Source organism: Daktulosphaira vitifoliae, unplaced genomic scaffold, assembly GCF_025091365.1.
Source record: "Daktulosphaira vitifoliae isolate Bord-2020 unplaced genomic scaffold, ASM2509136v1 Scaffold_252, whole genome shotgun sequence".
Classification (NCBI taxonomy): domain Eukaryota; kingdom Metazoa; phylum Arthropoda; class Insecta; order Hemiptera; family Phylloxeridae; genus Daktulosphaira; species Daktulosphaira vitifoliae.
In genome coordinates this window covers 4,472-18,166 of record NW_026099818.1, presented here as the reverse complement: position 1 = coordinate 18,166, position 13,695 = coordinate 4,472, and the positions used below count along the sequence as shown (strand labels likewise).

Genomic DNA, 13,695 nt, shown 5'->3' with positions numbered 1-13,695 from the left:
ACCTCTTGAGTAAATACTGATTTTTCAGCAAAACACAGAGATGTTGCTGTAAATTAATTTAATTATTATAATAGTATAGAAGACAATTTGTGGGTGGGTTAATCAATTTTAGAAAAAACTATTAATTCTAATCACCTTTAATAATGAATTTAAGATCATTAGGATCTGTTTCCATAGTGTGTAAAGCAATTAATAATTCTGCAGGACTTAGTGAAGGATTAGCATTAGCTATTGTAGAGTTTATTCCTAATATTCTATTAAATACCTAAAGTACGAAAAATGGCATATTATTTATTTATAATATTTATAACAAACTGAGAGTTCAAGAGGGTTATATATTGAAATTAATGATGCTTGAGATATTGGTATAATTCATTAATTATATTATTCTTTATGTAAACATACAAGCTACTTATGTAAAATTCTATTTGAACTCAATAAAAATCTTTAAAAATTAGAATTTAGTTCATATTAAATTTTACAACTTTGAAGTCGTTTATTTCAAATTGCTTTTTTGTAAGACATTACCGTCTTGCACTGCCAGTATGAAATATTAATATTAATTATTCANTGCACTGCCAGTATGAAATATTAATATTAATTATTCAACACATACCTCTTTTACTACATTAGGATTAAGCTTCACTAATTGTGGTAAAACATTTAAAATATATTTTTTATCCAAGCCAGACATAACAGGAACTAAAAATCTCACTTCCACTAACTGATTATCAAATAACTTTTTCACCATTGAAACTAATTCAATCGATGGAATTTCTAAAAATTAAATAAAATTGTAAATATACAATATATACTATATATTTAATTATACATTTAAATATATAGTATAATTAAAGTAATTAAGAAATATAAGTTACATAAAATTACAAAGAATTAAAAATTTGAAACATTGAAACAAATTTGAGAGAAACTTTAATAATAAACCTATAGGGAACAGATTGTGTATATATTAATAAAGAAAAAAAAACTTTAATAATTACATTGAGCTTTACGAATCATTATTATTCAATTATGAGATAAACATAAAAAAATTATCTGATCCCTAAAAAACTATTTTTTACTTTTTAAATAATTAATTATAAAATCACATAAAATGAAATATTACTAGTTTAATTAATTATAATCTTAAAATTATTTTAAAATTGAGATAAAAAAAGTTTTTGTGACAAAAGTATTTATACAAAAATTTAATTAAAATTATAATTGTACTAAATAAGACTGCATTAAATCTCAAATTTTGTGATTCATTTTCAAAATTTTTTTTTCTGATAATTTATATAATCGGTTGATGCTTTTATCATTCATTTGGTGTGGATCATAGTTTCTATCAAAAATGATTGAATTATAAAAAAAAAGTAAAATTTACTTATATTTAAAAATTCATTTTTTTTGAAATCAAGAAAGTCTACAGCTCGACTCAACTTGGCAAGCATTTTATAATGAGAAATAATTTTTAAGAACTCTCATTTTTACTACAAAAAGAAAAGAAAAAAAACACAGATTTATTTATTTTTGATTATTACTAGTTAAATTGTGGGGATCCGTCGAGGAAGCTTACTGTAATATTACATATAACATGATAATAAACTAGTATAAGCTTGATTCTATAACACTTATTTATTTTATTTAACAGCTAGTGATTTTATTAAAAATGGGGTAGGAAAAGGTTTTATTAAAAACTAAGTATGAAAATTATACCATAGATAGCAAGCAATATTAAACAAAGAATAATAAGTGATACAATTCTTCTAGAGATTCATAATTGTAACATTTCTTAGACAATTTGTAGGTTTAGTTTTTAAAAAACATTAAGAAGAGGGTTGGTTTTCCTTATTAAATAAAAAATTTTTTTAATTTTTTTTTTTTATAATTTTTAGACAAAATAAATTTTTATCAACAAAATATATGTTGATTTTTTATACTTATTTAAAAAACACGTGTTTTACAACCTAACTTTGTATTGGAGGTTATTATAAATAAAGTTTTTAAAAAATTTTTACATATATTATATTATTATCTAATAATTTACTTCAATTTTACATAATTTTTATGTTTAAATGTTTTTAATACTAAAACATAATTTTTTATGTTTTACTTTATGAGAGGTTCAAAATATAATTCATTAATATACGTAATTTAAATAAAGAGATAGTGACAATTTTTTTAAAAATAAAATGATTTAATAAGAATTGTTTTAAGTTTCAATTAAGTTAAAAATAGTATTATATTCAACAATATTTTATGTTTATTATTATCATATATTTTTGGTTTTTATTTTAAATATTTTAATTGTAACATTATTTATATTGCTTTCCTGCTTGATTTTATATATTCAGTAAACACATATAAATGTTTCAATAAAATTTTACCTTTTTCTGTAACAATATGTAATACTCGGGTTACCATAGTTTCAGCTCCTTTTGGAATATCTTCAAGCAATCTTAACATTTCCGGTGAATTCATTGGCATTTTTTGAATAGGTTGAGGTAACAGTTTGATAATAACACGTTTCACTTCACTTTTTGCGTGAACAAATACTGATGCTAACCTAATATTTAATACAATTTTTTTAAAAAAAGTCTGATTAACGAACATTATTAAAAAAAAAATGAATTACTCATGAATCAACTCATAATTATTAGCCATTAGCATGAAATATAAATATAAGCAAGCAGTTGTTGAATCATCATCCCAAACTTCTGATTTAATTAGCCGTCCACTTTCTTGGCCAAAGAGTACATCTGGTGGAAGTGGTAATCTCAAAAAACCCAAATAAAAGGTAGCATATTCTTCAATGATATTTTTTAATTCATTGTTCGTATACAGTTTACTTGTATAATTTAATGCCATCTCACGTAACTAAATATAAAATCAGATAAGATCATTGAAAAAGTTTTGCTAACTGCATATTAAGAACTAAATAAGCTTAAATAGTTCATAGTTTTTAAATTTATATGTAGAAAAATAAATATTCAAGAACCATTCATTAAATGGGATTAAAATAAAAATTTTATTTATTCCAGCATAAGACAATTTTTTACCAAAAATAATATTTTACTATCAAATTTAAATATTTTTTGTAGGATCAGGAATCAATTTATTTTATTTTATTTGTAAAANAGGATCAGGAATCAATTTATTTTATTTTATTTGTAAAAAGGAACCGCTCATCAATATTATTATAAGTGATTATTGTGTAATAATATAAAATTTTCTGTTATTGAATATAAAATATTAAAATTAAACAAAGTGTTCCATGACACAAATTTCACTAATAAAAAATAAGAAATAAATCAATACAAATATTAAACTTACTTCAGTTTCATTATGAGATGTGTAAAAGAGAAGAGCATTTAAGTAAACTAATTGTCTAGGTGGTCTTTTAGTAACAAGTTCATTAAGTATGTAAAGGCCAAAAGTATGTTTACAGCAAATATCCTTTAAAATATCAACAGCATCATCAGTTATAAATGGGCTTTCTAAGTAGAGAGCGGTCATGACACTAAAAAAATGTATTATATTCAATATTTGTAATAGTTCTTAAATGTAACCCAAGTTTAAAAACAACCAATTAAAAATAATTTTGTTTTCAAATAGAAAAAATATACAAGAAGGCAACATATTCTAAGCTTCCTTTAAAACAACATTCTTTCTACTCCTACTTTCAGCTTAAATCATGTGGCAAAATAGTTTCTCTATAGAATTTATTTAAAGTAAAATTAAAAAATTAGTTTTTGAGATTTGTTTTTAGAATTGAGCTAGACATTTATGTTTATATAATACTATAATACTTCTTCAATAAAAATATATATTTTTTGTATTACACCTAAAAATAATTTATTTCATAGATAAATCTTTAACCAAGTAGTTTTATTTACTTTTATAATTAAATATACTATGTCTTTTATATCAGTATTTCATAAATTAGTAATTTTTTGAATTTATTAATAAAAAAGAATAATATTTATTTCTTAACCAATCATAGAAACTTGACTATTTACAATTCTTTATCTTTGAGGTCATCAATATTCAAGGCTGCTCTTATTAATGAACATAAAATTGTATTATAGTTTTGTTCTGATGAGAGGGAATTTCTGAAAGCTGTCGGCAGCTTAGTAAATCCTTGATTCATACTATATTCCTCATATAACCAAGACAAACATAAATCTAAATTATATGTCATATTTAATTCTATGTAATCTAGTATAGCTGCAAAAAAGTTATAATAAAAAGTTAATTAAATTTTCAATTTTTAGGAAGAACTTGTATAACTTACTATTTAGAAATTTATCATTACACATGACAGCCATACGAGTAATAACTTTATTATGTATATCTTTAAATGGTTTTGACATAATAAGTTTGCCAGTATCCAATATTCTTAATAATGCGTCATGTGATAATTCTTCTGCTTCAGATGGGTCAATTCGACAGCATTTTACATTTAATTCAGCAGGCATTGATAAAAACAAATTTTCTTCATCATCATTTTTCTTTAAAAGTTCCTCTTTAATCATTTCTATTGTTTCAATTTTTTCAGATTTGCATTCATTTAATTCGGGCAAAGAAAGATTTGAAGTACAAATCTGATTAGATAAAAGGTCTGCTAAATTTTTAATTTGACTATCTGTACCAGCAGCCGTTATTGGTGTATAATTTGATTGGAAATATAAAGGCATTTTTGATGGTAATTTTGGCTAAATATTAAAGAACAATGCTTTAATTAATAATACATCTTGACAAATTGATACAACACATTTTATTTCTTGAAATAATAAACAACACATTTAATTCTAACTAAGATTTTTAGAAAAGATAGTAAAGTTAATGTTAAAATAGTTACAACCAAAAGTAATTTTTAGTTATATTACATATAATATGTTTAGAATATTTAAAATTTTCTCTATAACATGAATATTGTTTTGAATACACACAGAATTTAACATTATTAGAGTATTGTATTAAAAAAAATGTAATCTGTCAATGATTTTAAAATAAAATTTTTCTAATGTAATAATTTTTGGAATATATAAAATTACATGGAAAGTAATTACAATTTCATTACGTAAGTATATAGAGATTAAAAACTAGAAAGATTTAAACTTTTTTTTCTATTTTATTAATGCCTATATTATATATTTGATTGTTTTTAAATATATGAATTAAGAAAAATTAATAAATAAGTAAATAAATAAAAAATAATTAAGAAATATTAATATAAATAATATATAACTTAGTATATGCACACAATAAACAAAAACCTATGAAATGAGCTGAAGTAAATATTACATGTACCATAATATGAGTTCCGAAAAATGATTTATAAAAATATATATCCTAAATGTCTGTTAAGTTAAAATACTAAATATTTTTAAATAAGATTTTTAATTGTGATAAAATTTTTAACTACTATTTATATTTTTGTGAATAGTATTAATTACAAAAACCAAAAAATATATTCAGATTATATTTTAACTTGCTTTTATAAATATGATTAAATAACGGTCCATATTTTCCCAAGTCCAGACTTAAAAAATTAATAAAGTAATTTTTAGGTGCTATATATACTATATTCTTAATTAATAAATTTCTCTAACTTTGGATCATACCCACTGTTTATCAGTTAATAAAAACATATTTGAATAATTCTAGATACAATTTTACCATGGATAATTTTTCAAAATATTTTTAACTAACCATGAAATTCATTACTAGTTTTGAAACGGTGTCAACTGAAAACCTTTCAAGAAGCCACATTTTAACTAATTCTGGATCAAATGCTATACTCTCAATGCATCTTTTTTTTTCTGGAATATCATCCTTATCAAAATTATAGCTATCCTTTTCATCATTTTTTCTTTTTAGTGAACGAAGTAAACGTTTACTGTCATCATTCTTTGATACTACTTGAAAAGCCTTTAATATCTATAAAAAACAATATGTACTAATCAAATTATCGGTAATAAAGTAAATTTAGTGTCTTTTATACTAGTTGTATAAAAAAACAAATCAACCAACTTCATTTTATTGTACAATTAAATCTAGTATTAATATACAACTGACACTGCATTTAAATATTCAATATACTAATTAAATTAGTCATTGGAGAAACAACAAGAGTCACTATTTTTTTATAAAAAAAAATTGTTTGTAAATATATTACTTATAGTATAAAAAAATAAACATATATTTATATGTTAGTTTTTAATGTTAAATAAAGATATAAATACATTTGTTCAACTTTATGAAGACATAAATATAAAAAAAAACTTCGTCCAGGGAATCAGTATTTCAAAAGAATAAATATGATTTTAAAGCTAGTTCAAGAAATAGTTTAATAATAAATATTTTTATGTTTTAATTTTTTGAGAAACAATACAAATATATAAGAATTTAATAACACCCTGTAGGAGTGTACACTCATGTTTTTTCCCCAAAAAATGTTCCCCCTAAATTTGATTGAAGTATGTTGATAATAATAATTTTTTTAGTTAGTGACAAAAAGTAAAATTTTGATTAATAGTTATATAAATATTAAAATTATAATCTTACCCAGATTAAACTATTTGATAAAAATATTTTTTTTTAAAGAACATTTAAAAAACTTTTAAAGTTAATGGATAGGGAATCATAAAAAATTAATTATAACACCTGTTTAAGGAGATTGTCATAATGCCCTAATTTACAACTGACACTTAGTGAAATTTTCTTAAATTAGTTATTTTTTAGCGAATAATTATTGGTTAAATTATTGTAAATGAGACATATATTTTGAAACTGTGTATTAAGAAATAGTAAATTATTTATTTATTTTGCAAAAATTCAATAAATGTGACTTATTATGTTTCTCAAGTAACAAAGTTAACAAACTATAATAGTTTTTTTAATAATCTGAATAAAATACAAAATAACGATAAATAACTATTACTTCTTGATTAGTCGAGCCTATATCCAGTAAAATTTTTCCAATTGTTTGGTGATGATCAGTTGAAGCTGGCAGACGAAGAAAACTCAAAAGTTGGAGTTTAAGATTCTTATTCACACAATTTATTTGACTGGTTGTCAATGAGCTAGGCATGTTTTCTAAAATATAAAAATTATGTAGTGATAAAACAATTATGTATTATTAGCTAGTTTTGATTATCTTTTTCTATAATAAATGTTTATAAATATAAATCTTAGTATTTATATTTTTGAATATTGGTAGACTTATACAGTTTTGATAATTTACTGGTGTAGTACTATTAAAAATGAAACTATAAAACTGTAATTACTAAGTCAAGGTTGGTTATGGTTACTAAGTGAAAGATCAGCTTAGTAATAGAGGTACAATTTATCTTTTTATTGATAAACTAATTACCCATAATGAAATATATAAAGAAACCCAACCCAACCCAACCCTCCTCTTAATAATATGATAAAATGGCCCTTAATGAGTCACAAAAAAGGAAAAATGTATACAAAGAATGATTTAATACATCAATTTTATATTTTTGTATTAGATGAAACTAATTTTGCACAATTAAAAAGAGTTATTTCATTAAATAATTACTAAAAAATTAGATAGAAACTTATTAAAATAGATTTTATAGTAAAATATATCAAGGAAATTATGTTTATGATAAACTTTACAAACAAAATCTAATAATATAGTTGCAATGATACAAAATATGACTGATAATCTTATATATGTCGTCCATTTTTTATAACAATAATTTATGATTTAAAAGCTAAAATGATACAATATCTTAGGAGCACAACTATTGAACATTAACATTTAAGTTTATATAAGAAGTATAATATCATCTAATCAATTTATGGACAACAAAATTTTAATATTATAAAATTCAGTTAACAAATCTTTTGTTATAACGATTAAAATAAATAAATTATTATATTGCTTACTGGTTAAATTCTCTAGTGCAACTAAAACTTTTTCAATAAATGAAACACGGAATTTAGCTATCAGTATCAGTGATCTCATACAAGTAATTAAATTAGCGCAACCAACATTACCAGAATGGACAAATCGAGACAATAAATCAAATACTACCCTGAAAAATAAATTAATGAACTCCTTGATAAGAAAAATATATTATTTAAAAATATAAGTACTTTGCTTCATCTTCAAGTCTTCGTCGCCTTGTAATTTTTAAAGTTAAAGGTATGTCTTCTAACGACATGTCGTCTTCACAGTCAACACCACCTTCACCTTTATATGTTTGAACTAGTATTACTGTTTCCATAAATTTGATTACTTGAGTACGAATACTAAATAAAATATGCATAAAAATAAAGTTGAAGTTAATAAAAATCAAAGTACTCTCCATTATAAACAGACTACTTATTAATACTAATAACTTCAAAGATGCTAGTAAAAATCTATCTAAATCTGATAAAATAAGACTAATTTACATCCAGATCCAAGAAATTTTAAATTATCTAACATTGTAATCTTTTTTTGTAAGTTTAAAAAGTATATTAATAATAATACTTTGATACAACAGAATTATTTTACTCACAAAGTATGTGTATATAATTTATAATGAATGTATTTATCATTAATAATGTTATATTTATAATTTCACCATAGTTTACCCTTCATTATCATTATCGACCATATTAATAGAATGAGACTTTAAATTAGAGAGATCTTGCCAAACATTAGACAAATCAGAACTTGGTAAATCAGTTAGAGATATCCATTGTAAGCCAGCTCTATACACAACACTAGCTGCTTGAATTACTCTTTTTTGGACAATATGAGAGCGATCCTCCAGAAGTATAAGTAAGTTTGGTAATGTAACACATACATTAGATTTTTCTTTTTTACTAAACATAATATTATTTTAGTTAAAATTGTATAATACATGAAATAATAATACTATGTATGCCAAAATTAAAAAAATACCAGCACTCTTCAATGAATCCCACAACAAATTTTCGGACTAATGAACTATGATCATTTTGAAATGCAATGACATCATCAATAAATTGTGGTAATAATTTTGGTTCTTGGTAAACTATTATTTCTTTTGCTTTGTTTAAAAGTTCAAGTTTTTTATTTTCATCAATAACCACAACCGCTTCATTTAAAACACTAGTCACCTTATACAAAAAAAAAATGCTTAAAATTAATTTTTTTACTACAATAGTAGTTGCTTGCATTCACCTGCTCAGATGTATTTTGACTTTTATTTGGATGCATCATTTTAAAGATGTATAGCTGATGAAAAAGTTCAACGACTAGAAGACTCGACTGCTGATAGCAAGCTGAATTAGCCGACTCAGTGTTGCCAGATTCGACAAACCTCGTCTCAGTTTGGTATATCAACTTCATAATAAATCACAAATTACAACAATTTTCCACGATCTTGGAAAATTGTTAACGAACCAACATACATCTACTAAAAGTTTAAAGATTATTAATAGCAACTTGTTATTATTTAAAAAAATATTCCTTTTGTACACTAGTCTATAACTTAGTAAAATGAANTTTTGTACACTAGTCTATAACTTAGTAAAATGAAATAGTATTAAACATTTTGCTAATATTCCTTGAATTGGCGCTAACATAATCAGTTCTTCCGTTTAGTTTAGGAAGAATTTTAGTTATTATTAAATTTCTAAATAAATGTTAAATTAATTTTAATTCTTACTTATATATTATCAAAGGTTTTAGTAATGTACAACTACAGCTGTGAAGTATTTGATTATTTGGTTATTTAATTATTTTTTAAATATTTAATAATATTTGTTTTCAACAGTATTTTAAATATTTTTTATTAGTATTTAATACTATTTTTGTATCAAATACTATTGAAATTTTTAGGTAAATTATAAATTTATTAGAAAATGTTTTATTTATTCTAACAAAAATGTACGAGTGTAAGAAATGTTTTAGCTTCGATGGGAAGCTAAGAAGGTATTAATTTTATTATGAAGTGTTTTTAATTTTTTAATTTTTCTTTTGTGTCTGTTACCACTTTTTCTCAGCTCTTACTGAACCAATTTTTTTCAACGATACGTCAAAAGATCATAAATCGTAGTTAGTTGAAGGCATTACCTATAAAATTGAAAATTTTTCCCTCGCTCCCCATAAATAGGAGAAATCTCCGAAAAAATTACAAGTTTAAAAATTGCTAATTTTTTCAATTTTTTTACTTAAAACTTCCATAAATTATTGAAAAATTAATGAAAAGAAAAAATTTTTTTTTTTAATAGATTTATTAAGTCTTTACCTATCATTTGATATATATATTTTTTATCTGACCCTTCATCTAGCTACAGGGTGGAATTCAAAATGACAATTTTTTCACAATAAATTAACTTTTGAAAGTGTTTCGGAAATANAAGTCTGGTGAGTATGGCGGGTGCGCAAGAACTTCCCATCCAAGTTTTTTTGTGGTGTCCTTGACCAGTTTTGTGGTGTGAGATGGAGCGTTGTCGTGAAGCAGTATAACTTTGTCATGTCTCTTAGCCCATTCTGGTCGTTTATCGATCAGTGATTGATTTAAATTGATAAGTTGTTGTTTATACCGTTCTCCATTTACAGTTTCACCAGGCTTTAGAAGTTCGTGGTATAAAATACCCTTTTGGTCCCACCAAATACAAAGCATAGTTTTTTTTCCGTACCGATTTGGTCTTGGAATCGACTGGGCGGGTTGTCCTGGATTAACATACGACTTTTTTCGTTTCGGATTTTCGAAATAAATCCATTTCTCGTCTCCAGTGACTATGCGGTGCAAAAAAGATTTTTTTTCGTACCGAGAAAGCAGCGATAAACTTGTAACTTTCCTATTTTCCATTTGCCGTTCGTTGAGGTTATGTGGAACCCATTTTCCCGCTTTTAAAATCTTTCCCATCATATTTAAGCGTTTGGAAATTGCTGCTTGAGTTACTTGAAGTCTCTCCGCAAGTTGTTTCTGCGTTTGGCAGGGATCTTCATCAAGTAACTCTTCCAATTCACTATCTTGGAATTTTTTCGGCTGCCCCGGACGCTCTTTGTCTGACACATCGAAATCGCCAACTTTGAAGCGATTAAACCAGCGCTCACAAGTATTCTGGGATAAACAATGCTCTCCGTAAACTCCTTGAAGTATACGGTAACTTTCAGCAGCACTTTTTTTTAAGAGAAAGTAATGTAACAAAACCTCCCGCAAATGCTCTTTTTTTGGAACAAATTCCGACATTTTAACACGTAAAAAAAAATGATATAAGCGCTTTCAAAAAGTACGACTTTCACTACTTTAAAGGGTTATGTCGATAAAAAAAATTGCTCACATATCAAGCCACGTGCTCTATTATATGAGTGTAACGCCATCTGTTGAAAAATATCCCCATTATTAAGTTATACACCTGGTAGTTAGTTGAAGGCATTACCTTTAAAATTGAAAATTTATCCCTCGCTCCCCATAAATAGGGGAAATCTCCAAAAAAATTACAAGTTTAAAAATCGCTATTTTTTCAATTTTTTTACTTAAAACTTCCATAAATTATTGAAAAATTAACGAAAAGAAACATTTTTTTTTAAAATAGATTTATTAAGTCTTTACCTATCATTTGATATATATATTTTTTATCTGACCCTTCATCTAGCCACAGGGTGGAATTCAAAATGACAATTTTTTCATAATAAATTAACTTTTGAAAGTGTTTCGGAAATACTGGACATTCTATATATCTTAAATTAAAGCTTATATAATATACTTTACTATGTAAAAAAAAATCGAAGTATAGATTTTCTTCTTTGTAGAAATGTTTACCGTATTCAAAAATATGCTATTTTGGTGTTAAAAATCTTGATTTTGTTTTTTATTTTATTTTAAAATACCTTATACAAGTTTTTGAGTTAGATAAAAATGTTTAACTCATTTGATTTTTATCTTATTTAAATTCAACTTTTTATCATAATAAATCATTTCAAATATATTTATCATTCTATGTAACTCTTGATGTTTAAATAGATGATACAATTGAAATATACAGAACTATTTTCTTTATTGTTATATCCTATATTTTTTAACTAATTAGTAATAATATCAAAAATGATTGGTGATAGATAAAATATAATTGCTGATTTGAAAATGGCACGTAAAATTGAATAATAAAAGTATATTTTTGACTCCGATAAAAATTTTTTGGAGACCATTTATTCATAATTAACAACAAATTCTTATCAAAAAAGTTTTGTGTCAAGCCCTTCAATTTTTACACACGATTGCCATAAATATTATAAATACTTTATAATTTTTTATACATTTTCCGAAAAACTTAAAATACTAAATTAAATATCATTCTCATACTAATTTAATTGCTATATAAATTTTTTTTTTGTAAGTATTATACTTCAGATAGCCTTCAGCTGCCATTGAGTTCTCATGTCTCGTGTCACGCTCCCGCTATTAATATATATTTTTATACGTCACAATTTGTGTTCTTTTTCCAAACTTACACCGTTCGATAGCCCGAATTACAGAGATCGCGTTACTGCATCAAACTCACAACATCGTGTGATCCTACGGGATCAAGGTAAGAAATTATCATAAACTTAATTGCTGAAAAATGTCTAACCGCAGTAAGACACCACCGTCATCTCAAACCAATACTCCGATAACGCCTATTACTATTATCAACCGTAGCCAAGTAGTTAACAAAAACGAAACACATAAATCAGATAACGTTGACGATTCTGACGACGTGTGGATTACAGTTCTATCGTCGAACAAAAGACCTCACACACAATCACCTGGTTCCTCTCCGATATCTAAACATGGCCCATGTAATAACAACAATAGGAGACTATCAAATCGATATAGTCCACTACAAATCAATAACGATGAAATCGAAACGGAACGCGCAACTGAACCAATTATTCATAAACCACCTCCCATATTCATTAAATCAGAGTTAAATTACTTAAAATTTTGTGAACTCATTAAAAATAATATCGGTTCGGACGAATTTTCATGTAAGAGTAGTATCTCTGGTCTTCGTCTTCATCTTAATACTCCTGAATCTTATAGGAAAATTGTTCAATTACTTGTGCAAAAAAACGTCGATTTCCACACGTTTCAAACCAAACAAGAAAAACCATTTCGCGTTGTGCTCAAAAACTTACATCATTCCACAGATCCAAAATTTATCGAAGATGAATTAAAACAACTTGGATTCAATGTCAAACAAGTGGTAAACGTCCTCAAAAATCAATCAAAAACCCCCCTTCCTATGTTTTTTATAGATCTCGTACCACAACCTAACAACAACGACATTTTTAAAGTCAACTCTATATGCTATTCCAAAGTCAAATTTGAAGTTCCCAAACCAAATAATAACCCGATTCAGTGCCTTCGGTGTCAAAATTTTGGTCATTCAAAAAGGTACTGTAACCACGAGCCCCGTTGCGTCAAATGCGACGGCTCACACTTGACCGAAGCGTGTCTAAAACCTGTAGATCAGCCACCCAAATGCACCTTGTGTGGAGGAGCCCACCCAGCGAATTATCGCGGTTGTCCTGCTTATAAAAATGAACAGCAGCGAAGAATCGTTAATTTAAAACAAAGAAAGGATATCCATTTAAATCATAATTTTATTAAGCTTAATGAAAATAATTTAAATAATGTCAATACTGTAAATAATGTAAATAATGTAAATAATAATGTACAAGTCCCCATT

General features: G+C 25.1%; 1 protein-coding gene across 1 annotated transcript; it reads right to left on the bottom strand.

Annotated features, from left to right (window-relative positions):
• Positions 1 to 5: 5 nt before the first annotated feature.
• On the bottom strand, positions 6 to 9,319 carry LOC126909306 (symplekin-like; the record flags this gene model as incomplete). Its single annotated transcript, XM_050691719.1, has 15 exons — positions 9,194 to 9,319; positions 8,933 to 9,129; positions 8,620 to 8,853; positions 8,137 to 8,292; positions 7,927 to 8,075; positions 6,950 to 7,104; positions 5,719 to 5,946; positions 4,298 to 4,718; positions 4,023 to 4,230; positions 3,337 to 3,523; positions 2,639 to 2,880; positions 2,391 to 2,569; positions 617 to 777; positions 136 to 265; positions 6 to 46 (listed from the first exon to the last, which is right to left on the bottom strand). Coding segments are annotated over exons 1-15 (2,727 nt in total), but the record flags the coding sequence as incomplete, so codon positions are not given.
• Between the last annotated feature and the right edge of the window lie 4,376 nt (positions 9,320 to 13,695).